Here is a 26671-nt window from a genome sequence, read left to right on the forward strand (position 1 = left end):
ATGCTAATGCACAACAGCCCTTCACAACATTGTGGGAGAGGTGCTGTGAGCACCACTCGCCACAATGTTATCATAATTGACCGTGCGGGAAAGCCTAATGATTACCTTAGATTGGTCTTAGTGTGAGGTCCTGCTTTGGGACTAATAAGTATGGTGAGTAGTTTACTTTGTAGGGTTCCTTTTTGGTATCTGTTCTATTGCTTGTTTTTGCAGGAGTTCCTTTATTTCTAATCTTAACTGTACGAGTTGTGATTTGAGTACATTTTTCTTCTTTTGAGCGTTTGCTGGAGGCTATTTTGCTAATTCTATACAATATCTGTGTCGTATCAAATTTAAAATCCAACTGTCTGTTATGTCTTACCATTGTTGCAGGTGGTGTGCTATCCTGCCTCCTACCGGTCTTGTGTGTGGGTTCTCTGTAGTAGGCAAGTCACTTTGAATTTGCTTCTCCATGTCTCAAGGGTTGCCCCCTACCTCTTCCTCTGCCTCGAAAGGGCTGCTTTGGCTGCTGTTGCCAGGCTTGGTATCCAGACTGCTGATTTGACTGCTGTCCGCTGCCTTGATTTTGTTGTTGCTGCTGCTGGCCTGCTGAGAAGACTCCTCTTCCTGTGGGTCTTCTGGTGTTAAAACCTCCCCTTTTGCATGTGCCTCTCAGTTGTAGGGCTCCCATATATCTGGCCATTTCATTATCTTTATTGTAATGACTCATCTACTTCTTTTACAAAGAGGGCGTCCCCTGTGAAAGGTCTGTTAATAATTGAAGCCCGATATTCGTAGCCAGGGAAGCCTTCGTAACGTGGTACATGTGCACATTTGTCAGCTGGCGGTATCAGCAGTGTTAAGAGACGTTTAATGGCAGGTATTAGCTATGTTTTTACCTTCTTGATAATAGGATTTTCTCTTTTTCGGTCTTCTTCTGGGAGCTTGTTCATGAGTTCCTCAATGTTATCCCATTGTTGATGGCCATACATGTTAATTAGAGCACTGGAATTTGCAATGCGCTATTGTGTTGCTGCTTCTTTTTCCATTTTTTTCCCCACCATGTCCATTCCCATGCCACCCCCTTTTGTACCGCTTTTGGCCGCCATAAGTGTGGCAGGGTATGCTCAGACGTGAGTCCCTTGCTCACTTTGCTGCTGGATTCAAGCAAGCCGGGCTGAAGACGGCTGGAATGCCAGAAACCGGTCCTCGGAAGCTTGTTTCCGGTCCAGGGAAGACATGGCTTGGCAGTTCGGGCTGGACTGTTCCCATGAGGCACAGGGTCAGACTGATTTGCATATAGCCATGTCTGAACTGGGGTGGCAGAGTGGGCTAAAGAATGGTGATGGATTAAACCCAGATCTTTTGACTGGGTGTGAGTGTTTCATTGATTCAGATGCTCCATCCATCACCACCCCCTTTTGTACCGTCCGTGTAGCTAGGCAGGCATATAGAAAATCCATGTCCCTGGCTAATCGCCTCTGGGATGACAAAAGATGGCAGGATCTCAAGGAGACGTGCGCCAAGAAAGACAGTAAAACAATTTGGCACATTATCGGTTTGGGAGGGCATCCCAGATCAACCACAAAACCATGTCTTGCTGAATGAATGGGTCACATATTTTGAGCCTCAATACAAACGTAGTCCACTTGAGTCTACTTTGACAGATGTAACTTATGTATTCTACGTTGGTGAGGCTTTCAATATAAAGGACGTGGAGAGTGCCTTTGAAGCAGTGGTATGTGGGAGAGCACCTGGCCAAGATGGTATCCCTGCTGACGTGTTTCTTCATGATAAATATAGATGGGGTAAATATATTATACTATTGGTTAATGCGATTGCACAGGTAGCCCCTGTACCGGCTTCGTGGAAAGGAGCGGAAATTATCCCAGTGTTTAAAAAGGGTGAAAAGGCTCTTCCGGGGAACTACCGTCCCATTAGCCTGATTGATTCAGTGCAAAAAATAGTAGGGAGAATGATCCTTAATAAAAATACAGGTGTGGATCGAGGAGAGCAATATATTATCACCTTTGCAAGCAGGTTTTCGTTCTGCCACAAGCACAATTGATCAGGTGTTCCGCTTTGTATTACTATATTGGAGAGTGGTGGTTTCGGGCAAAGGTAGTTTGTACGCTGCCTTTGTCGATTTGAAAAGTGCTTTTGACCTGGTTCCCCGTTCAAGGCTTTGGACAACCCTACATGATCCTGGCAGGCCTACTGATTTATTGACCCTTTTAATTAGATTACATGAGGACAACTATGCGAAGATACGTTGGGGGCTCCCAAGGACAAGTGACTAGTTGTTTCCCCGTGGAAAGGGGAGTACGTCAGGGTTGCGTCATGGCGCCTACCCTGTTTACTGTGTACAGTAAGTTGACTGTATGTCCTGTGTGAACACTGACGCCCCGTTTTTAGCAGGAACCAGATTTCCGATTTTAATGTTCGCGGACGAAACAGTGATAATTTTGAAGACCCCGAGTGGATTACAGAAGGCTCTGAAAATATTTGAGGAGTTCTGTGCTACTCGTGGTCTCGAAGTCAACGTATCGAAAACGAAATTTATGACTTTTAATCAACATAAAGTTTTTAAGGGGGGTGTTACAATGAACGATCGTCCTCTGGAGCAAGTGAAGGAATTCATTTATCTGGGGGTGAACATTCAAAATTATCTCAGGTGGAATCATCAGATTGATCTGGCCACCCTAAAGCATGAACAACTCTCAGGGGCCCTACGTCTGGAACATTATAGGTCTTTCACGAAACCCATCAGTCCGCTTCTACAGGTATATGACACTAAAATAGTTAGCTCTGCACTATATGGTGTTGAGTTATTGGGCCTAGATGATACATCCAAACTCAGTCTGTCTGAAAATAAATTCATACGTGGGATTAGCAATCTCCCACAAAGTACGCCTCTGTGCCCATTGTTGTACGATCTGGGGAGGTATCCCCTTGCTGATATTGTAAAGCTACGTGCTGTGCTATATTGGCCCAGACTGTGGACAACGTCTGAACTGGCAACATATACTGCTGGGTTTTTGGAAGTAATAAAATCTGACACATTCCATAAAATTGCTTGGTTTCGAGGTATCAAGGACATTCTTGTTAAAATGGGTTTGCTAATGCTTTGGGAAGACCCTGTTTTATTCTGCTTTCCATCAAAAAAGATTCTGAAAGCCAGGTATTGGGAAATGGTCACACACAACAGATTAATAGCTAGTGGCTCCTCCTCGTTATCAGGAAGGTTTCTGGATTTTAAAATTACCCCGAGACTGGAACCATACTGGGATCCTATCACTAAGCCACTGGATAGGAAGTTATATTTCCAGTTGAGAGCAGGTTCCCTACCACTCGGGTCTTTTACATCTAGGTGGAAAAGAAATGGTGACAGTGAGTGCCCTAGCTGCCAGGCAGCTAACGAATCAATTGCACATATGTTATTTATCTGTCCAGCATACAAGGTGCCACGCAGGGTCTGGCTGTTCAGTATATGTAAAAACCTTGGGGCAAGAAGCTGCTTAGTAGCAGAAAGAATTCTATGTACTAACACTGCTCCTTCTATTTCCATAGCAGTTGCTAGATATTTTGGGTGGATATGGATAATCAGGGCAAAATCAATTACTAACTAAATCTTATCTGCCATGATTATGTTTACATTTCGTAGAATCTGTGATCTATCAGCTGCTGTGTGGTTCCTTTCCCTTTTTAAATGGAAATATGTTTTTATATTTGTATAACTGTTTTTATGTGCTTTTATGAATATACTGGTCGAATAAAGCTTGTTTGATTGATTGATTGATCGGTATGTCACTGGAGATTCACATATGAAGAATAGGATCAAGAACTTGATAAATGCCAACTGGCAAAATCTAAAGGTACGAGCAGAAGATAGTTTACAGACAGCTCCATGTATTCTGTAATTTGACAAAACATTTAGTGCAAACTGACCGTTGAAAAATTGAGAAGGATGTGCAAAATACTGTTGACAGTTTGCCCAATACAAAGGATAACCATAGACATGTAAAGTGCCAAGCATACAAATCTGTCATGGTTATTGACTACTTGGATTTCAATGGAACATCAAGCATTTGAAGTAGATAAACTGTAGGACCTAAAAAGTGGTTTACCTCATCATGGTTTCCTACATAAGGAGCTATGAAAGGGAAAATGGCTGAGAGATGACAGTACGTTTAATGAACATTAGTTCGCTATATGAACCAAAACCAAAACACATAGTGCTACTTTGGTCCAATTTGGTCTCGAATTAGAACAAACAAAGAAGGACATTTTGACAAACAGCAAAGGTAGTGTGAAGAAAAAAAAGGACTGCTGAGGAATCATTGACATTTACTTATTGGGTGTATGAATCTTGCTTAAATGAAAGGACCTTATGGGAAAGTTATGGGAAAGTTAATTTCCAATAGTTGGGTGATTTACTCCTTTTTGTATTTGCATTTAAGGATAGGTCGTTGGCTCAGGGGAGCCTTTTGAACACAGGGGGGGGGGGCACACTGCCTCATCCCTATGTGTTCAAAACGCTCAATTGAGCCAACAAGCTGACGAGCTCTCCTGAGATGCACCTGTGTGCCTGTGAAGCGGTATTGTGACCTGTGAAGACTTCGGTACCATTTCAGCAACCCCTGATCACTTTTATCTGCTCCTTACTGCTTTTTGCTCTCTTCTGATAATGGGCTAACCCCAGAAACACGTGTCTAGAGATAACAGCACTAACTGCACCAACTTTGGTGAAAGACTACAGCAACTTTGAAAGTAAGCATACTGCATTTACCAGGATGCAATGGGGTGAACTGTGCTGTGATGAGAGGCAGTTTGCTCCCTCCCTCTTGTGTTCAGAGGGCTCCCTTGAGCCAACGAGCGGACGAGCTCTCCTGGGATGCACCTGTTCGCCTGTGGAGAGGTACCTTGACCTGTGAAGACTTGGACACCATTTCAGCAACCCCCGAGGACTTTTTTCTGCTCTTTACTACTTTTTGCTCTCTTCTGTAGACGGGCTAAACCCAGAAACACGTGTCTAGAGATAACAGCAGTACCTGCATCAACTTTGGTGAAAGACTACAGCAACTTTGAAAGTAAGCATACTGCATTTACCAGTATTCAACGGGGTGAACTGTGCTGGGATGAGAGATAGTGTGCTCCCCCCCCCCCCACCAAGGATTTATTCCTTTATTGGAAGCCTAATGTTTTTAATGGCGGTTCAGTCAGTGAGTCAGGTTATAAGTTTCATATGCCAGGATAGCCTATGTTAACTGGATTATGTTTTAGATGTTGGAAGTTACATTTTAACTTCCAGCGGCTTAGGGTTAATGTGTTACATGGGGACACCAGACGTCAGCTGTAAGTCTGGGAGCCAGCTGTTTTTAAGGACAGCATGAACTTTTCCTGTTTCTATTTTGAGGGACATTAAGTATGTGGCTGGTCGAGTTCACAAGTGAGTTACAGACATGTTGCTCTTTTATACTAATACCCAGTAACACAACTAAAAAAACTACAAATTGTTGAAGGTTCCTATTTATTTTAGCCTTATGTATCCATATAGCTGCTACCAAGATAATTTTGAGGCTCGATTCTGAATACCAAGATAATATTCTAGTTATATTGTGAACAAGAACACAGTTTCTTTGCACTGTGTTAAGATAAATTAAGCACCTTTTAGTTATATATTACACTTCATGATATATTTACTAGGTGTTGCTAAATATGTAAGGGAAATAGGAATTGTCTTAGGATGTGTATTATATGGGCAATTTTGAAGACATGCTTTGACAAAACAAGTGTATGCTCACTTGTATGTAATGAGTGAGCGGTCTGTGGAAGATATGGGTCACATGTTTTTTTTTTCTCTCGTAACAATATTGAGATTGCTAGTAATATTACATATATAACTGACTTCTATCAAGTGTGTTCCATGACCTTATGAAAGAAGTTGGTTTTCAGTCCTGTTCCTTTATAAGTTCATAAACTAGCTTGACTTGCAAGACCCTTAAAATGAACAGCAGGGGGTTCTTTATCCAATATAATATATATGCTTTTTAAATTAATACCTTATTGTTAGACCTGTCAGCCTTTTGATGGTCCCTCCTAATTATTTATTTATTTTGTCCCCTTTATACCCCTCAATCTTTTTACTTTTTTATCTTCACTGAATTTTTCAAGTGTTGACTTTGGGGTTAGGTGCTCCTTGACCCCATGGTTCCTCACAGACCCAGAAATCCCTTATTTTCTGAGGGAAAGCCTAGACACACAAAATGGTGGTCAGTAACTGCCATAACTGCTACACCAGACAAGGGGCCCATAGGATAGAATAGGGGTGCTCTAGAACCTTCTAGCTGGTTCCAGAAGCCGGGGGCCTGCCTATATAAAGGCCAGAGGGAGGTTAGCCATTTTGGTGAGGACCAGAGAGTTGAGGAGTGAGGCAGTGGCTTGGGGAGGTGGGCGCGCTAGAAGTGGTTAGTTCCTGTTACAAGTGGACAGTCACTGCTTGAGGACGTTCCCCTCTTAGCCTTTGACCGAGCCCTGTTATTGGTCTATGGACATTGATCGCCAAAGCTCTTAAAGAGATTCCTGGGAGAGGCGACATTGGATTTCTTTCCCCCTTCTCCTCTCCAAGACAATACCTGCCGTCTGTGACTGGCCCTCTACAATTTCCCCCTTACCGGCACTTGGAAGGGCATCTGGAGGTGTCCCTCTTGGCGCTGGGTGAACCCGGAAGAGAGTGAAGTGTCTAAGGAGGTGGCGCGATACGGCGCAGGCTTGCTGTGGTGCTCCTTCAGCCAGAGGAAGAGGAGCGGAGTGCCTTTCCCAGCCCTGAAAGACCCTGGCAGGGTGAGAAGTGTCTGCGGGGGTGGCGCGATACTGCGCAGGTCTGCTGCGAGAGATCCGGGTGAGGAGAGAAGCGTCGGAGGAGGTGGCGCGATTCCGCGCAGGCCTGTTGTAAAGATCCGCCTGCTTGAAGGAAGAAGGGTGGAGCGTCGATGGAGAAGCGTCAGCTGGTGCGCAGACCCGAAGAGGAGTTTCCGATCATCTGAGGGAAGAAGAGGGGCGGCAACAAGCTGAGCCATTGCTCTCTCGCGCCTGCCCAGTGGCGCGGAAGTCAAAAGGTCAGAGGAGCCGTCTGGAGGAACCCGCATCGCCGTAAGCTCAGTGAGGCCTCCCCCTCGATGCCGGCTTGGGTTCCGCTTGGCCTGGCCCACGAGGGAGGCGCTGCTAGGCGAAGACGACTGTTGGCAAGTGCCGGTTAGTGGCAACAGAGCGGTGCTCGGCTGGCCTCAAGTAAGGTGGAAACTGGGGGCTGTTGTGGGGCCGGGGGTTGTTGAAACCAGGTCCCAGGAGGGAGATCTTTCTTTACCCCAGCGAATAAAGTTGGTTGTACCGGTCTGAAGAGACTGGGAAGTCTGAGTCTAAGAAGTCACCAGGTCTAGTGAGGAGGGGAAATAAGTAAAGTAAAGGAGAGTGACTGAACTCTATTCAGGCTGAAAAAGACGGAGATTGTTGTTTAACCTTTTCCTTTCAGGGGTGGTCGGGGAAGGAAACTACGGCATGTCTTCTGGCAAACCTCTGAAATAATCTGATTAAGCTGAATGAAATATGTAATTCTTTTTCATTTGAAGCCTTGTGGTTACTCACCTGTGCCTTGAAAAGCGTTAAGCTCTGTTTACCAATGTACCAGACCAGTTAGGAGGCCGGGGTGTCCCCAGAGAGTCAAGTAATGATATACTGTGAATTGATTGCTGGGGAGTTAACTTATGTAAAAGTGCAAATGGAAAAGTATTTGATTTGAGCAATGACCAAGTTGACAGACAGGAACAATAAGAGAAAATAATATTATTTTTATAAACAGCTCATATTTTTCTAAAATTGGTGTAGCGTCATTTTTTGGATGGATGGACACTGAGTTACTGAGTGGGTGAGACGCAAACTTAACACATGTACCTTTGAGTTAGGACTTCCTACTTTGTGCCAAGCTACCCAATGTGATCTGCACATGGGTTCTGATAATGGTCTCTTCTTCAATGGATTCTTGAGGGACATGATCATGAATCTAGAATGACTTGTTTCTCACTACACATTTAAAAATTTTTCTTCATTACTTAATGGTGTACAATTGAATGCATGTATAATGACCATGGATTATAATCCAATAAAATTGACGGATGTACATAATGGGAATTGCGTCTGATATTACAATATTTATTGTTTTTTTCCTTTTTTTTAATAGACACTTCAGAAAAACTGTTTGTTGTTGTTCCTGTCCCTGAACTGTTTATAAAGAGTATATCCTCAAGTAGGTGTTAAAGACTCCATCGAATCCTCTGAAATATGATTAATGTTCTTATTTAACTTGGTTTAGTAGATAAAGTCCACAGTGTACTTGAGTCTTAAAGGACTAACCACTAAGTGAGAGAGTGTATGTGTGTGGGTGTGTAAGAGAGAGAGAGAGAGAAGTGAGGGGAGAGAGAAAGAGAAAGAGAGAGAGAAGTGCGGAGAGAGAGAGAGAGTGACATGTAAAGGCTTTCATTCTGTGAGCAAGCAATGTCATTTGTCTAAGATGTGTCTTACACCAGGGGACAGCTCCAAAAACAGTGACTCTGCTGGACAAAATATGCACTATAAAAATATATTTTTGGGTATGGGATATGACCTTAGGTAGGCCCTAGTTCAAAAGAGACTTTTGTTTTTTACTTTAAGACATGTCAGAGTGATAGGCATAGTGATCATCCTGTATTTTCCTTTCAATAGCAATCGCCCTTTTTGCGTCTGAAATACAAGCATTTGTTTGACCTTTTTTGTTTACCAGAAAGTAATGCAAATAAACTTCTCTAAGGGCCATTTTTGAGTTTGAAGTCTCTTAGTAGTAAAAGCTACAAGAATCATTGAGAAGTGATAACATCAGATTTTTTAAATAAGGTTATGGTTGTGTTTTCAACTGATTCATTCAAAGTATATGTTTGTCTGTGAGATGTTGATTTCATGATTTGTCCCAGTCTTCTATGACAGAGTTGGGGAGACGCTCGCAGATTGCACCGGACTCTGGAAGCAGCAGCAGCGGGGCACACGAGAGGGGAGAACCGTGCTCCCCAGGAGACAGCGGGGCAGAGAGCCGCCCTACCGACACGCCCTGACCACACCAGGTGCATATTACCTCTTGCGTCTCCAGCTTCACGGGAGACGCCTACTGATTGCACCGGACTCTGGAAGCAGCAGCAGCGGGGCACACGAGAGGGGAGAACCACGCTGCGAGAGGGGAGAACCACGCTCCCCAGGAGGCAGCGGGGCAGAGAGCCGCCCTACCGACACAACCTGCTCACACCAGGTGTATTTAACTAGTTATTCGTTCCTGTCCCGCGGGACGCGCACGCCGGGCGAAGCCCGGGCCAAGGGCGGGCCCGTCTGAGCCCGTCAGAGACCAGAAGAGGCCGGGCTGGGCCCCCCTCTAAGCCCTCAGACTCGAAGAAAAAGGTAACGCTTTTTATGTAAACTATGAAGTTGCGGGTCATCCTATCGAGTAAACCATGTCAACGCGTAATGGGGGAGGGAGAAAAGTAATGGGAACAGGGTACGTAGCGGGGACATTCGATCAATTTATTACGAGGGCTTCCTCAGTACTGGCCCACAAAATAGTCCTTACAGAACGTCGCCTCTCGATTGACCCAGTATTTTTAAAAAGGTAATCTCTGGGGACCATCCAGAATACACAGAGCCCTAATAGACACTGTGAGGACAATACAGTCGCTTCGCAGGAAGAGCCCACAGGTGGAGCAGCGGCCCCCGGCACAACGGGGCATAGGGCCGCATTCACCCACAAATGTTGTTTCTGGGGTAACTATACTATCTACCCCCGAGGATTGACGGTCACCAGAGGAACATCTGAAGGGCGCAAGGACGAAAAGAAAGAGAGGAGCTAACTGGGCAGTGTCACTACAGACAGGGAAGAAGTCTAAAAATTGTCGTACTAATGCGGAGAATGAGACTCCCTCTATGGGTTCACCAGTGGATGAGACTGCCAGTGGAATCCAGTCAGGGGGTACTGCAAAGGCTGGCCCTGATGTAGTGACTGTATTGGACCCACTGCATGGGGAGGAAGCAATCTGGAAGAGAATAGAAGCCCTCCTAACATCTCAGCTGGAGCCTCTTATGGACAGACTAATTGCAATCGAATTGAGGCTGGGGGAAGTGGAGGGTGGGATAACGCGTACCCTGGGTAGTATTCATGAGAAGGTTGAGAGGATTGCTAACCCTAAGAATACAGGCACTGGAAGCGAAAGAGATGGTGGTACAACTATCTTAAACTCTTCCGTGGCAGTTGCACCAGCTAGCACGGCACAACCTCCTGTTAAGGAAAATCGGGGGGGGGGGGGAGATAATGTTGGCATTGGAAGGATAGATAGCAGTAGCCAAATGAGGGCAGGAGGGAATGAGGAAAGGGAAGGAAACATCGCTAGGAAAATGTATCCCCATTTGGATCTGCCTCCCGAGTGTTCACCCTATGTGGTTATCTTGACGGGAGTGCCCCAACTAAAAGGGGAGACAGAGGAATCATATGACCAGTTGAAAAATAAAACAATACACTGGCTGAACTACAATAGACCTCTGCCCCAAGAAGTGCCCTCGAAAATTTTACATGTAAGAAGGGTGAGTTGGGTGGGACATAGATATAAGACCACAGCAGGGGATTGTATCGTGGTGAATTTTAGAGACCCCAAGGCAGTCCAACACATCATTCGCGGTCCTCGGACGTTCAAAAATACAGACATTTGAACTAAGTTATTTCTATAAGCCCGTAAATATCGGATCTAATGGAGGGTGCTGGGATGACCGAATGGGGAGGACCTTGCAGCCAGACAGATGGTGTGGTGGGGCCCTGATAGAGAGGGGTGAGTGCCAAGGTATAGATGCTCAGGAGGCACACTCACAAGAGAGGGCAATAACCCAAACAAGAGAAGAGTTTGTTCTCCCGCTGTGCAATAAATATGCACTGCTGGCTTGGGATAGACAGCTTAGTGATGTAGATTGACTGCCCGAGGGCGAGGTGAGTTCGGAAGGAGAATCACAGATAGGGAACAAAGGAGGGAAACCCCCTTATGAAGGAACCCCGGACAGTATTCAATTAAAATCAGATATTCCAATTCAAGTAGCACCAACAGACACGCATACAGATAATGAGCCCTTTGGGAATCCAGCGGCCCCACTTAGAGACCAGTGAAGTACCGTAGAACTAGAATCCTGGAATGTAGCAGGTTTATCAGCTAAATTCCAGAACACTGAATGGCTGGAATACATCAACAGGTTTAACATCATCTGTATTCAAGAAACCTGGGAATTGGATACCTCTAACTTTAACTTGGTTGGGTACAAGTCCTTTAGTGTTCCAGCAGGTAGTTCTTCGGCAGGAAGAGCTAGTTTGGGGTCAGTTGAGTTTCGATGGAGTCTGGACAGATCTGAAATGGAACTCAGACTGCATGATGGTGGTACATTTTAAGAGTAATGAATTTAGTTTAATATTTGGTAAATTTTTACAATGCAGGAGGATGCAAAGCAGGAGAGTTGGAGGAAAAACGCGGGTCACAAAGAGTAGCGAATAAGGGCGCAATGGCCCCAGTGTTTTTAATAGCAGGGGGTTTTATTGCCGCCTATGTCCAAAACTGTTACAGTTGACAGAAGATTGGACAACATGTAATTTTGATGAAGGGGCACACTTTGAACATACCCCGGAAGGTAGCGTCTTAACCAGGGTGATGAAGGGCCACAGCATAGAGCACTCAATAGATCTGCTAAATATTAAACAAAATGAGCAGGTTAACCCAACATATAAAGGAAGAGGATGTAGTTCCTACATCGATTTCATACTCCTATCAGACTTGTTAAAACAATGAATAGTGGATTTCTCGATTGACTATAATGGGTTTAGTGATCATAACCCACTAGTATTGTCAGTGGCCACCTCTAAGACCAGAAAGGCTAAAAGGAGGGGGGCTGAGGATGTTAGGGAGACAGTTATAGCTCTAGGACGGCGACTTAAATGGGCTAAACTAAATGGCGAGAGCTTCTATAAATTCCTGTTGGAAAAGGGGAAAGATCAGATAGAGACATGTCTAGATCTTTCGGTAACTGGTCCTCCATTGGTGAAGGCCTTTGAAGACGTAGGAAGACTAGTAGATGCCCTAATGCGCCACACAGGAAAGGGTAAGATACACACAGACCCTAAGTGGTTTCATAGAGGGTGCTCCCTAGCCCAAAAAAACTTAAGAACAGCCATCAAACAGAAGCCACAAGACACCCAAAAGGTTATGCATTGTGGACTAACCTATAAGCAGGCGGTAAGGCGAAGAAAGAATGCGATCCAGACCAAGACGTGGGAAGATCTTAGGGAGGCAGCTGAAAATAGAGATCTTTCAGCCTTTTGAAAGACAGTCAATAGCCCCTGTTTCCAGGATGGTAACAGCCCACAGATAGCGTCCAATGTACTCCCGGAGCAGTGGGTGGAACACGTTAGAGTTTTGTACAATCAATCAATCAATCAAGGCATTTGTATAGCGCGCTACTCACCCGGAGGGTCTCAAGGCGCTAGTGGCAGAGGAACCACCGCTGCCCAAGAGTACATGGCAATTGGGAGAGGCGATAGAGGGGCCCTAGTATTCACACTGAAGGAGATTGTGGAGGGTATAAAGGGGCTGACTCGTAATAAGGCACCAGGGCCGGATGGGATCCCGCCGGATCTCTTCTTAAGCGAGGTAGATCTGTGGGGGCCTATCCTAACTAGAGTAATAAATGAGTCAATAGTCACGGGGTTACCACGTTCCTGGCCATATTAGTGCCAATCTTTAAAAGGGGGAGCAGGGATAGCCCTCATTGTTACCGCCCCATTTCCCTGATAGACGTGTCAGCTAAGGTCTTGGGAAGTCGTCTTGAACCGCCTGATGAGCTGGGAAGAGGAGCATCATATTCTCTCGGATGTGCAATATGGATTCCGGGCATGTAGATCCACCACTGATCAATTCCTGGAATTTATATCTGTTGGTGACTAAATATACAGTGGCCAGTAAGGTAAAGGTCTATTTAGCGTTTATGGACCTAGCGGCTGCATTTTATTGCGTGAATAGGGAGAAGTTATGGATCATAATGTCAAAATTGGGGGTAGATATTGACCTGATTAATATAGTTAGATCCCTACATCACAATACATCTGCACGAGTGAGGTACAATTTAGAGGGAGAAAACACTGAACCCTTCAATTGTTCCAGTGGGGTCAGACAGGGGTGTATTCTTGCCCCCTTTTTGTTTTCCTTATACAATAATGGTCTTGAACAATCCCTCATGTAATTAAAAGTGGATTCACCTAGAATAGGAAGAAGAGCGATTCCGGTCTTGCTTTATGCAGACGATGCAGTCCTTCTGGCACGCACACCACTCGGACTGCAGCGACTGATAGATGGGTTTGTGGACTTCATGAACGGTTTGGATTTAACTGCAAATTTGTCTAAATCGTATGTCATGGAGATGGGTCCAAGAAGTTCGGGGAAAAAGTTCAACTATAAAATAGGTACTTTTAGTTTGACAATGGTTCAGTCTTTTTCTTACCTGGGAATTTTAATTGATCAGGGTCTTAATTTTAAACCTATGATTGCGGAACGCTGTAACAAATTAGTAGCTAGTTCAGGGGCCATAATGAATTTTGGTCGCAGACTTGGGCGATGGTCTCCTGAGCAGATGATGGTGTTTTATAATTCTATTTGTTACGCAAAAATGGCATATGGGGCGGAACTATGGGGAATGGCGAATGCAACCAAATTGCAAATTGAGGAGAATTAATATCTGAGAAGGCTCCTCAAAATCCCCCAGGGAGTTCCCCCCACATTATTCATGAAGAACTGGGCTGTGATTTTCTAGTAGATAGGGTGGGGTGTCGGCCACTGATTGCATGGCTAAAGATCTGGATCAACCCAGAAGCAAGTCTGTCAAGACAGATTATTATGGACTGCCTGGGGAGGGAGAAGGGAATTGTTATTCCTTGGTTCAAGTATGTTAAGGGTGAATTGGAAAGCATCGGGTGTGAAGGCCTTTTCCTGACATCTTCCTGTATCACAAAAGGGGACCAGGCAAGAGTTAAAAAGATGTTTTTCGAACATAAAGCCAATACACGAGAAGCCAAGGATAGTACCAAACAATCAGTTAAGGCATACACGCAGATAAGGTCATGTGTAGGAATGGAACCCTATCTAGCACTAATACACAATGCCCATGATAGATTTTTAATAACTCGGTTTAGGCTCAACCTTTTACACTACCTGCTTGCTGAGCCAGCAGGTTTTACAAATTCTGTTGAGTCAAAGGGTCCCTGCGGCTGTGATCAACGATCTCCGCAGGATACCCTACATTTTGTATTTTTATGCCCTTTTTATTCAATGCCCAGGCGTCGTTTTTTAATAAATTTGTTAAAAGAGGCTAACTTTGTACATGTGTTTGAAGCCCTCATATACTTACAAATGACCCGAGACTATCTGACCCTGTTTGCGATCACACATGTTTTAAGATCAGCTGTTAAACTCAGGGATACTAGAGGTATCAGTTAAATATGCACTGTGGGGTGAAGGGGTTCTTCAAATGAATTATATCATTATGAATAGTACTTTGTTCCCGATGCGTCTTCCATTATGACCCTTTTTGCTTCGTATAGCGCAAAAGTTTTTATTGTACTTTTATGGTGTTTAATGAAAATGCTGAAAAGATTATTATTATTATTATTACAGAGTTGTGCATGATGAAAGGTTCAAAGGCCCTTGCGACTGGTTTGGCTTGGACAGTTTTCTTGGGTTGGTTATTGCTGAATACCAATTTTTACGTCACCTCTTGTTGCTACTGCTACAAATACTGCAGGACCTAAACCGCTGCTCAGTGTAAGTTTCTGTAAGGAGCTCCTTTTGCATCATCCAACACGGGATGCTATGGTCTAGTCTTACCAGCATAACAGCTTCTTTCGTAATCTTTTTCATTTTATTTGCGTCAGTACTTAAATCTGTGGTCTCCACAGGCACAGACCCATCTAGACCATTAATTATGGAGTATTTGCAATTATACAGGACAGTGGCCTATTTTAGGAATGTACATTTTCTTTTTTTCGGCAGGGCAGGCACCTTAATCTGTGACCAACTATAAAGATTTCAATGGCAGTCAAGTAGAGGTTTTTCCTAGCATAAACTACACAATACTGTTTCTTAAATCCTCCCACTGATCTAACTATTATTTCCAAGCTAGCAATTTAGCAGGGACATTGTTGCAAGTTAACTCTGCATTAATAATCCTATTCCCACTAGAATTGGCTTTTGTTTAATAATAGAGCGCATATTTTCCGGAGTCTAAAAAATTGCTAAAAGTTGTTTTTGACCAGAGCCAATACCAGAGTAAAAGCTGGTTAAAGGAAAACTAACATCTAAAACCAGAGAAAGTGACTCAAGCAATTAACGAGGTATGCAAAAATATGACTAACCTTAATGTGCCTGTAGCTTTGTGTTGTACTAGCAACAACAACAATGAATGTTTCGCACCAACTATTGTTCCCTGTAATTCAGCGATGGCAGTCTTTTTTAAAAAAAAGAATGTATATAATTCCACAGAGAGATATTCAGCAATTGTGGGCGAGAAATATTCTATAAAGTAGCTGCCAAATCATTTCAGTCTTTCTTCTACATAAAACATTTTCTTTTTAGCCTTCAGTCCATTTTTGCTAATACTTGTGTGAGTTACGAAGTCACAATAACCATAATAATAACAACAAATATTGTGCCTTATAATTTACAATTTCTTTGCTGTATAGCTCAGTAGACCCAGAGTCCTAATGTAATACTGTGTCGTCATATAGTTATGTGACCTTGGTTATAAGGCTACTCAAAAAACTGATTTAGTGGAACAATTTTAAGTTCAACTTTGTAGTTATCAACACGCAATTATATGGCATAAACAAACACATATTACGTTTGAACACAGATACACATACTTGTGTGATTCAAGTTGTTATTTATTTCCTTGTTTTTAACCCGCCCAGTAGGACTTGCTGCAATAAATGATATACAGACGTAACAAAATGAATGCTGTTGGGTATATGCAAATGGATAGTGTAATCCGAACAGATCGGTGGCTTGATCCAAGTTGTGTATACAAAACAAGCAGCAAAAGCAGCTCTCAGTAATTTATAAACATATTATGTATTGTCACAACAGCTGAGAAAAAAATGCCTGCTCTTTACATAATGGAACATAATATTGAAATATATATATATATGAGTATAAATAATCAGGATTACCTAATATTAAGCCCACCATCGTGCTCAAATACCCGGTCCCGCTGCCCAGGTTGAGGAATGACAATCCAGGCTGAAGCTTCAGTGCTTCCATGACTTCAGAATATATGCAAGGGGCTGATAGATGTATATTTCCATGCTTCCAGGCCAAGTCTTTGTAGGCATTGTCCCTGTATCCTTCCAAGTAATAATCCCCCCGGTCAATGGCTCTGAAAGCTTGCTCCACTCTTTCAGTACGAATATACTGTGCTTCTTTCAGGTTGTCAATTAAATCATCATTGTCTTCCCCAGCGCTTACTGCTCCCCCCATATCAACGCCAAAGGATGTTTCAAATAACTCCAAAATCCATTAGTAGGACTGTAGGTCTGCTTGAAGAAATCAATTCATGTCAGCAATGTGATTTTCCTTACTTCAAGAATTCAGCAACGCCACCTGGGACAGCAAAATAGTAAAAATATGCTACATTAGTAATATGTGCTTAGGTTTGCAATAATTGATAGAAATACATGAAAATGAGTGTCACATTGAATCTGCGAAACAGATCTACTTTTCAATGATCAATTAACAGCTTCTTTCGGATTAGAACTCTTATAACTGTAGGATACAACACACTATGCCCATTAAGGTGGAGAGTGATGGGAATATTTGAGGCTGACACACAAAGAATATTATTTATCAAATTATAGAACATTTAACAACTTATGCACTGAGGATTGTAGTACTGTGGTATACGTATGGGCTAAAAGCATGGACTTATCTCACTTGGGTGGGAGGGGGTTATGAATTATCAAAGATCATGGGGCCCCAAGACTTATTTTAGTAATCACTACCAATCGATACAGACTAGACCCTGGTGAAAGATTTGTTGACAGATGCATACTGACAACTCAAAAATAGAAACTTGACAAACATTCTATAAAAATGCATATAATAAAACATCAAGTATTTGCTTCATGCTCAACAAAGAAGTGAAATAATATCTATTGAGTCCGAACATATCAAATACAACGGGGCCAAACCACAAAAGCATTTATGAGTAAAGGACAGGGGCGTTGTGAACCCTCTGCTTTAGCAGCTACGCCGGGGGTGAGATTCTTTATGGACCTCTTTGGTCTGCAACTCAGCAGACAAAAGCTCACAATTAACCTTTTAAAGGGAAAACAACCTTAACCACGCAGCCAGAACCACAAAATGCCTTTACAGCCCGGGCAATACAACAATGTTACCACAAGCTCCTTTTCCATGCAAGTCTTTACAACGACTTGCTTTAGGGAACATGTTGTCGGACAGGTGTTGGAATTTGAGTCCAACACTTTCCTTACTGTTGCACAGACTGGGGTTGTAATAGTAAATTATACTATTCCAAAGTCCTGCGCTTCCCTAAGGCAAGTCATTGTAACAACTTGCCTGGTAAAGGAATGCATGGTAACGACACGCTTGTTGTGTTGCCAGCATTGTATAGGCATGCGTGGTTCCGTCATACAACCCTTTTAAGGGCAAACTAGTGACAATAAGATAGGAGTGGGAGCAAGGAAGAACGAAAGAGGGGTAAATAGAAAAGGGAAAGAAGGAATACTGACTGAAAGGAAGGGTGGAAGGAAGAGTGAAAGGCAGGAAGCGTGATAGAAAGGATGAATGAATGAGTGGGTGGGTGGATGAGTAGGTCGATGAATGAGTCAGTGAAAAGATAGGTGAATATATCGGTGGATGGAGACAGGTGGAATAGCAGAGTAAAGGGAAATCAGAGTGTGGATGGATGCCTTTATGGATGGATGAGTAAGTCAAAGGACGAACATATGGGTGGATGTATGTATGTATGGACTGATGCATGGATTGCTGATGGATCAATAACTGAATTGATGGATGGAGTAGCAGATGGATGGGATGAGGAAAGAATGTATGATGGATGGAAGAATGAATGGATGACAGAATGTAAAAGTGCAATGGTGGCTTGGAGTGGGTGGATGTAAGGGTGAATTGATAGATTCTTGGATGGAAAGACAAGGGAACTCTTCTAGGGAGGTGCCGGCTCACTTGCTTGCTAGCTTGGTGCCATCACAGCTTTGTCAAAAAGTGGGGGGTATTTTCATTTTCTGGCTACTCTCTTGGTAAAGGACATAGTACTGTATGAGAATTCTTTTACATACTCTTACATGCCCTAGACAATCTGCCCAGAAACGCCCAATTCCACATTACTAAAAGTGCAAGTCCTTTCTATATGTGGTAACTGTACACAAATCACACAAAAAGCATATACAAACATGTAAAAGAATACAAACAAGAGTGATTTTAAATACTCCAACCAGTTGTGTAGCAAGGCTGCTGTGGGCCTTTGTTTAAGCAAGGAAAATGTCCACTTTGACTGCAGTTGAAGTAGTACGTATAAAAATTATCAGGGTTCAATGGGCCCTTCAGGGCTCTAATGCCAATGACCCTACTGCACCAATGGCAGTTATGCCCTCAACTCCTACTGGTCTATGCGAATAAGCCCCAAAGACTACAGTCACAGCCTATAGTCACATCTAATGGGACAAAGTTTGTTTTCTCACAGGCTGGAAAAAAACCAATGCCCTAATTTAGACATGGGCACAGGCTCCATTCAGATCTAACCTCTCTAAACATTCCCACAATCTGTGGGATTGCCTACGTAGGCTGTTTCTAATACTCATTTTTACTCGGATAAATAAATATCCTCCACTAAAGAAACATTTTCAAAAGATAATGGAAACAGTATGCTTAGTTTCTGCACCCCCTCCCCCATCTTCCCTTCTCACAAATGTTAATATTTGTAGCTATTATCAAAAATACAGAGGACTTGGTAAGGTTTTCAGCTATTTCAAATAGCGTGGAGGCAGCACCAGCGATGCAGTCACAGAAGAGGCAAATGTAAACTTTGTCAATATTCTTTTATTCTTCTTCTTATTTTAAAGATAAGAAAACAGCCAAAACGTTTCGTTTCTTGTTATAGGAACTTCGTCAGGGCGGATAGTATAATGAGTGGACCATATAGCATTCCAAGCGATAGGCAATCGGATCAGATAGCGCCCAATCAAGTCCAATCCAGAACAGAATTTAAGCACAGTTGCAGTCCATGTAATATACAGCCTGTAGATGAAGTTTCCGGTTTACTCAAATCCAAGTCAGTACAAGAGTACAGAATAATCAATATTTCGAAAAGTCCATATAGGCAAAGCCAACAGAAAACACATTTTAAATGGCAGCGATATGTCACCTCCATATTTGTATAAAGCCAATCAGTTCAAGACTCCAGACCCAGATTTGTCCAGAGATTAAAGCAATGACATGGATGTAATCCCAGGAAATACAATGTGTTTCTAGTTGTCCATTTCAGTTCAAAGTGAAATTGGTTCTGCAATCCTGTTAGACACAATGATCATTCGAATAGACACCCCAACTTCCAACTGTAGCAAACAAGATAATGAAAGTGGCTCTGATACACCACCAACATTCACGATCAATTCTGCCAATTATTATATAGAGTAGTTCTGTAAATTTAATTATTTTATTATTATTTTATTTTTTATTAACAGTTTATTGCAGAATGCACAATATACACTGCCTTTCACCTACAACCCGGAGGCCGGCAGCTGACTTTCGAGAAGGATCATACAATGCTGTATTGCCAACAACCGCAAGGGCAGGCTGTTAATTTATTTTAACCAGAACTCCACAAAGGACATTCTAGTTCATTTACAGGAAAGGGGGCCACGACTTTAGCACCTTTGGAGCATAAAAATATAGGTTGCCCAGTTGAACTAAGAATCTGGTTTATATAGAAATCTTTCTTAGAGATCACTAGCACATAAAGCTTTCTTCAAGAAGGATAAAATTACATTAAATATTACACCTGATCCGTGGGCTTTTCCCTATTAATCTGCTGGTTCCCTGCCGCCCTGCAAAGCAGTTAGAAACTGTTTTTGCAGACACGGACAACAAAAGCCCTAAATCGGCATTTATGCGCATGCGGATTTGTATAAAAAAGATGAAATCTCTTTGCAGCTTTTGAATCTGACAAAGTGGAGATGGAATAGGAGTACGGAAGTCCTAAAAAATATATCATGGCTCTCTCCTAATCCCACCTTGTGGGAAAACGACACAACATAATGATCGAAGACAAGATGGAGAAAACAGTAGGATATGGCATCCAATGGCCTATTGAAAATAATTTCTTAAGGCACCTTGGTCAAATTCTGAACCACTCTGGGAGGAAACATTGAGGGTAGTGCTGCAGGGGTACCCTGGAGTAGTCGCTGTGTAAGTGTCAAATAATATCTCAGTGACGGCAACACGACTAGAGAATCTAATAAACCAACCTAAGCCCTAATTATGGTCATTCTAAAGAAGGAGTATCCGCTGTAAGATTGACAGTAACAGATCAGGGAGCTATTCCTGGCATTTGTGGTTTAAGAGCCAGGCTCGCTGCAACCAGACGACTGTAAGTGACTAAAATATAAGGAAAACGTACATCTCCATCTAGTGATAAATTGAAAGTGTACTTACCTTGATATTGTGCTCCCAACCACCCAGCTGAGGTGAGAGACTGCAGAATGTAGATCAAGAGTTCCTCATACAGGCACAAACCAAGGGCGATTAGAGTTCGATCTTGTCCGAGTGCATGTTGGTTTTGAGGTGCATAATGCGCAACACACTCATAAATCTAGCAAAAGTATAATCCATAATATCGGTTTCGATGAAAGAGACTTCAAGGCACAGGAAGAAATTGGTTTGAAAGACCTGTGCATAAAATAGGGATAGTTTTAGGTCTCACCCAAAAATGGGACTTCTCACTGGAAGCAATTAATGCACCAAACTAAGGGGCCTATTAGGATGGCGGACGGACTTGCGTCCGTCCGCCACCCCAGAGGAGGCGGGACCGTCCGCAGGGCCAGCGGCGGTCCCTCCGTGCGAATTAAGATGTGACCGCCACTCTGGCGGTCACATCCTGTATGTTTAACGTTGCGGCGGGTGCTGCTTGAAGCAGCACACGCCGCAATGTTAAAAAATGCATGTTTACCTTTGCATGCACGAAGCGGCAGGCACCGCGTGGTGCCTGCCGTTTTGTGCACGCAAAAAACCCCCATGTGCACCCCCGCCCCCCTTTCACCCCTGGGGGCCCGCAACGGCCCCCCAAAGAAAAGACCGTATGCCTTTCTATGGCGGAAATGCCGCCGCGGAAAGGCATAGGAGCGCCGCCATCCTAATATGGCTGGTGGTGTCTGATAGACACCGCCAGCCATGTTAGAGCTTTTCCGCCGCGGTCGGAAGGCGACTGCGGCGGAAAAGTGGCAGACGGAAAAAAGATGCCCCAGCCATCCCAATCTGGCGGGGGGTCTTTTCTCAGTCCGCAACGGTTAATCCGCATCCTCCGGGCCGGCGGTGGCTTCCGCCGGCCCAGAGGATGCGGATTATCCGCTATCATAATCAGCCCCTAAGTAACGACTAGTAATGGGAATCAGCCCACTCCCATTAAAACTCTGCCAGCTAACAAAGATGTGGTGAAGACCTCACCCTGCTTTGTGATGCAGAAGATATTTTTATGTGTAAGAAATTGGGTTATTGGTTGAGGGGGTGGAAGCCCCACCGAGGCAACAACCACAATCCTGGTCAGGCTGAACCACAAAAGTCAATAAATTAACCTGTGCTTAGCCCTCCACTGGTGAAGGTATTGAATGTCTGAAGCAGAGGAGATTTGCAATTGGAGTTGCATATCATCAGCATATTTTATTTTTATTTGAGGAGTTTTATATAGCGCGAACATGACCAGTCAGGGTATCAGAGCCCTGTCCAAACAAGCATTTGCAATGCAATAGGTCTCGCATGAATGGGTGTTTGAGCTATTGGCATTGTAAATGGCAATGCCTTTTATGTAATGCGAGACCTATTGCTAGTGCACAGAGGCTGTAATTAAAGCCTACAGATTAACAACACGCGTAACAGGGAGTGCCGCCATGGGAGGTTACAAAATGAGACAAAGTGGTACTAAGCAGGGACTACTAAGCTAATTGACCAATGAACAGCCACAGTTTACAGTGGTACTGCACAGTTTTTATTTAGAAAAAAAGCCACGTCACTGTGGTTACTCCTGCCCAGAGAGTCTGGCTTCAGGCCACACTGGTCATCATCGGTACGACTTGTAACTCTAAATAACAAGTAGTAGTAGGGGCAACAAACGATATGCTGTTGGGCAACCAGTTGCTACATGTAGAGGGGAATACGTTGCTCTATTACTGGGCTTTTAGTAAGCCTAAAGCATTCTGTGATTTGTAGTATTAGTTGCATAGATGATTCTGCGGCCGCTCACCTCACTTTGGAAAAGACAGTATTGATTTCTGCAAACTCCACCCTGAAAACTCTACCACAGCCTCTAGGTAAACAGCGGTTCTGAAGTGGCGGATCACACAAGCTTGGGAAAGTGAAGCCAGGACCGAGGGGCAACAGGAAGTTACTGAAGGAAAACACTTCGATGAACAAGCCAAAACAAACAAAGCAATACCTTGCAAGATGTCGGTGTTCTCTGGCGCAACTTCAGGCTACACTTCTGTGGCATTGTGATAGGAACACAGACATGCTGGAACCATGAAAGCGGTCAGCAGTTGCCGACCCAGACACACTACCAAGCGGGGATGCCCATGACTCAGCCTTCGGTGCATTTTTTTTGATGGACTTCGGCCGCTGCTTAACAGAAAAGACGACATTGAGCTGATTTATCTATCTATCATCTGTTATTAAAGCCTGGAGTATGTTTCTGTGACCTGAAATGCAATTTAAATGGCGAATGCATTATGTTAACAAAACACTGTGGCACCCTTCCAATAAATCTAGCCTTATCGGTGTTGGGACCTAAAATCAGTGTTGCATGATAACTTCACTGTGGCACGGGCACCCTAGCGCTGATCCTTTTCATCTGTATTATACCCAAATGTTTTTGCACTTGGCCTAAAGAGGCAGCCAAACCGGACGCACGATATAAAAGGGTTTCAAAGAGATTTACCCTCCAATTGAAACTATGCACTCTCCTCATACTACTATGTGCTCATTGGAGAGAGCAAACGAACGCTGGCCCAATCAGACAAACGCATCTTTCGTGTGGACCAATTGCAAGCCTGGGGCAGAGGAGCGCGCAACATGTTTGATCACTGTGAAGTGGAAGTGGCCCTAGAACTGGAAGGGGGCATGGAGGAGTGGATTTTTGACTAGAGTTAGGGCTGCGGTCTCTGGAGCTGTCCAGGGAGTTGCAACGCGGCTATCAAGGCTTCCACCTATACTGCAATGCTGCTGGTTGGCACATCCCTCGCGAGCCCAGAGCACCGCTTGCGACTCCGGCTGGTCGCTTTGTGGCTTTTAAACTATATGGGCTCCTGCCTGCAAACCCGGCCAGGTTGCTGGGGCTCCTGGTGCTTCGACTCACGTGGGCTCCATGGCCGGCCCGCTCATCTCTGCCCTTTCGGGAAGCTCTGGCCTGGAGCTTTGAGGAGCTGGAAGAGGAGTTGGAGAGTTGAGGGAATCGGGAGACCTCGCATACTACCCGCACCAGAGTCCCGCCGCTGGTGTTCTTGACGCACACTGCAGTGAAGGAGACGCTGTTGGATTACCAGTGGGATCGGCCGGACATCACTTCGCCAGCCAAGCCATCTCTGTTGCGGTCTAGGAGGGGGGGGAATCAGGCGAGGTCTCTCCGAGGAGCCACTACAGACTCCTGGGCGTAACTCTCAGAAGAGCCGCTACGCCATATTCCTACTTGTCCCTGCCCACATTTAGAGGGAGAGTTGCGGCGCTTTCTGGCGGGAGCCAAGACTGAACTTGGGGGGCATCGACCGGGAGCTGAGAGACAGGCTATTTCCCAGGCCCCTTCAGGACTTGCATGCAAGCTCAAACGTGGCATGCCACCAAAGAAAGGAAAAATAAATGTGTATCAGATCGCCAGAGACGCCGTGCGCGTGCACATCTCCTGTCAGGGCAGGCACGGCGAGCAGGAGACAGGGAGGTAACAAAACATGCCTCCCTGCCAATGAAAAGGTAGATGTTCTATAATAGTGAAATAACAGACCCCTGAGGGATGCCAAAGTGTTGGGTGTGAGGAGCTAATCTGATGGATGGTAGGCATACTACGAGTTGCCTTTTTCCAAGATAGAAGTTAAGCAATTTTAGACCATTTTTCAAAAACTCCAAGATGATGGATTCTTTGTAATAACATGGTGGTGGACAGTATCAAAAGTAGGCCTGGGAACAATTTTAATTGTGAATCGTGATGGGGTTATCTGTGCATAGGGCATCAAGAAGCTCTATGTAGAGGTAGAAGATGACAGGAGATAGCATGGAAACCCGGGGACTCTGCATGTGATACAGATCTCTAAGAACCTAGCGTGCCCATGTGAAACAATTGGTGTTGGTTAAAAAGGTGGAAGGTGAACCAATGAAGTACACTGCTACTGTGAATCCCGTTGAAGGCTTCAGGGTGCATATGAGGGTGGGATAGCCAACTGCTAAATACAGCTGAGTTTTACCACTATCAGGAAGCAGGGGTTCCCCTTCATCAATCAATCAGTCAGGATTTATAAAGCACAGCTGCATCACCCATGAGGGTCTCGAGTCGCTGGGGGACCATGCTCATACTGCAGATAGAAAGCATTGTCTAGGATGTATAAGGCAGCGGTCTCCATGCTGCAGCATTACCTGAAGCCAAACTGGAAATAGGTTGCTGTATCAGAACTGAAGAAATATATGCAGACTACATTAAACTAATCAATATTGAACTGTTGTATGGAATTTGCATTTGCTGTAAAGGAATTGGATACTGATTGCCCTGGATTGAATACTTTGGATTAAAAGTGGACAACGAGAATAACTGTGTTTATGAACATTATTCAACTTAGGACTTTTGATGTGCTCGGATTGGATATTTGATACAGTGATCTAGTGGCACCACTGCTACCTGGGTTTTCCCACTCACCGTTCTTCCCGCCAACAGAACCTTGGCCCACTCCAGGACCTATTTAATGTAGGTTGCACTGTGACCGCATCAGTAGGCACCTGGACACTTATCTTGAAACTTACCTGTGGACTCCAGTTCCTGCCTGTTCCAGACTGACCCAGTGATCGCGCCGCTGCCCAGGTTTTCCCACTCACCGTTCTTTCCACCAACAGAAGTCCCACCCACCCCAGGACCTACTTAATGCAGGGTGAACTGCAACTGCACCAGTAGGCATATGGTCACCTAGCCTGCCACTTGCCTGTGGCCTCCAGTTCCTGCTTGTTCCAGACTGATCCAGTGAAAATGCTGCTGCCTGGGTTTTCCCGCCCAGCTTTTCTCACTCACCGTTCTTTAAAATAAAAAAATAAAAACTTGCATGAGCCCTTCTCATCACATGTGCACTATGCAAGCCATCCACGAATTATGGAACCTAACCGCCACCCTCACACCCGACATAGTCTTCTTCAAGACATGGATTAACCCCCACATCCGCCCCAGACTTTGCCACAGCAACCACTGACAGATATACAATCACTCACCAGGACCACTCTTCAAACAGATGAGATACCACTTCAAGCTGTAGATCCATGCACACAAGAATTTACACAACCAAGGACTCGTCTTTATCAATCACCGCCTGAACTTCCACCAACCGTCAAGAAGACTACGCTCCGCCTCTCTCTCACTTGCCCATACTCCTCACATCTACCAAAGCAGAAGTGGAGGACTCTCCTTCTCCCACATAGCAGGAAAGACCTGGAACATCCTCCAATGCAACTCAGGGTATTCACCTCACTTCCAGAATTCCGAATGGCCCTCAAGACCTGGCTGTTCGAATAAGCCTCCAGGACCTGCAAGTGCCTATTCGGTGATTAGCCACACTTTATAAATCCCTATTGATTAAGTGGTAGCACAGGCCCATCTTCTTAGAGATAGAAGAGGACAGTGGCAGAATAAGATGGAAACAAAAGATTACATTTGTAGCTAGACTTGAGGACTCAGCCTTATGCTAAGAAATTGCAACTCCAAGAGGGTCTTGAAAAAAAAAAAAAAATAAAGACATTTGGCTGTGAGCTGTGAAGAGATCCACAGATTCTTTTTTAATGGTACAACGATTCTAACTCTGCAGGAGGAAAAACTCTTGTAATCTATGGTCTGAGATAATACTACAAACTGAATATTTTCAGCAGGAATGTGAGATCATTTCAGTAAGCTTGTAGTAAAACCAAGACTGAAAACGTTACAGAGGATGGGGAACAGCCTGCTCTCTGAATCATCGAGATAATGGCAGCTATGAACTTTCTGCAATCAAAGAAAGGTATCACCAGGGTGGTAATTTTGTAAACATGCAAAGCCATAAATTTAGGTCAAACGGGAGCCTACTAAA

The 26671-nt window shown here is 44.2% G+C and overlaps 1 protein-coding gene across 6 annotated transcripts in view; it reads right to left on the minus strand.

Moving 5' to 3' along the window:
* Positions 1–26671, minus strand: part of PCMTD1 (protein-L-isoaspartate (D-aspartate) O-methyltransferase domain containing 1) — a 507689-nt gene that overhangs the window by 341219 nt on the left and 139799 nt on the right. For all 6 annotated transcript variants that reach the window (XM_086965738.1, XM_086965737.1, XM_086965742.1 and 3 more), the window contains one exon: positions 16295–16724. In XM_086965738.1, the coding sequence (XP_086821864.1) occupies positions 16295–16601 (307 nt within the window). In that variant the 5' untranslated portion in view covers positions 16602–16724. The remainder of the gene's footprint in view (positions 1–16294; positions 16725–26671) is intronic.

Source organism: Lissotriton vulgaris, chromosome 4_1 (genome assembly GCF_964263255.1).
Source record: "Lissotriton vulgaris chromosome 4_1, aLisVul1.2, whole genome shotgun sequence".
In the NCBI taxonomy this organism is placed as follows: Eukaryota; Metazoa; Chordata; class Amphibia; order Caudata; family Salamandridae; genus Lissotriton; species Lissotriton vulgaris.